General features: G+C 35.4%; 1 protein-coding gene across 1 annotated transcript in view; it reads right to left on the bottom strand.

Annotated features, from left to right (window-relative positions):
• LOC106877238 (puromycin-sensitive aminopeptidase) overlaps positions 1–805 on the bottom strand; it is a 28437-nt gene that overhangs the window by 5973 nt on the left and 21659 nt on the right. Inside the window, exon 14 of the mRNA XM_014926101.2 lies at positions 222–349. Coding sequence (XP_014781587.1) covers positions 222–349 — 128 coding nt within the window. The remainder of the gene's footprint in view (positions 1–221; positions 350–805) is intronic.

Genomic DNA, 805 nt, shown 5'->3' with positions numbered 1-805 from the left:
TATATATATATATATACACGATGTACTTCTTTCAGTTTCCGCCTACCAAATCCACTCACAAGGCTTTGGTTGACTCGAGGCTAAAGTAGAAGACACATGTCTAAAGTATCCCACTGGTGGGACAGAACCCAGAACCGTATGGCTGGAAAACAAGCTTCTAACCACACAGCCACGCTTGCGCCTAAAAAACAGATAAAAGAGAGAAGAAAATATTTACTTACAAAAATCCATTGTTTTTCGTCAACATTTTCTATGTTGGTTTTGAAAGTTATCGATGATACTGTTTCCCGAAGAACCTCTTGCTTAGATTCCACACTTATATTTATAGGAAAACGCCAGGTTTGACCTTCTGGAAAAACAGATATTTTAGATAAATAAACAAAAAAATTATTTTGACATATTCACACGTTGAATTAGCTTTGCTTTATCTCCCCTCGTCCCCAGCCCCTCTCTCTTCCTCTCTTTCTCTGATATATCTATCATATCATATGTATCATATCTATCTATCTATCTATCTATCTATCTATCTATCTATCTATCTATACATATATATAAAACTTACTGTATAAAGGTAACGCGTGCGTTCTGTCGTGATACAAACAATATATGAGTATATGCATATATATGTACATGTATGTACATACCTTCATCTACATGTACATATAGATACATAACTGGGTACATGACGTGGCAAAAGAACATGGACAAAATGATAAACAAGGTACAACAAACAAGCAGGCCACATAGAAACATTTCCTTCATCAGCTGCCACCATTAAAACACCGGCGTTTCGAAGATATATATA

The sequence above is a fragment of the Octopus bimaculoides genome, chromosome 23 (assembly GCF_001194135.2).
Source record: "Octopus bimaculoides isolate UCB-OBI-ISO-001 chromosome 23, ASM119413v2, whole genome shotgun sequence".
Taxonomy (NCBI): Eukaryota; Metazoa; Mollusca; class Cephalopoda; order Octopoda; family Octopodidae; genus Octopus; species Octopus bimaculoides.
The sequence above is the reverse complement of the archived record's forward strand: the minus strand, read 5'-3'. Positions and strand labels throughout refer to the sequence as shown.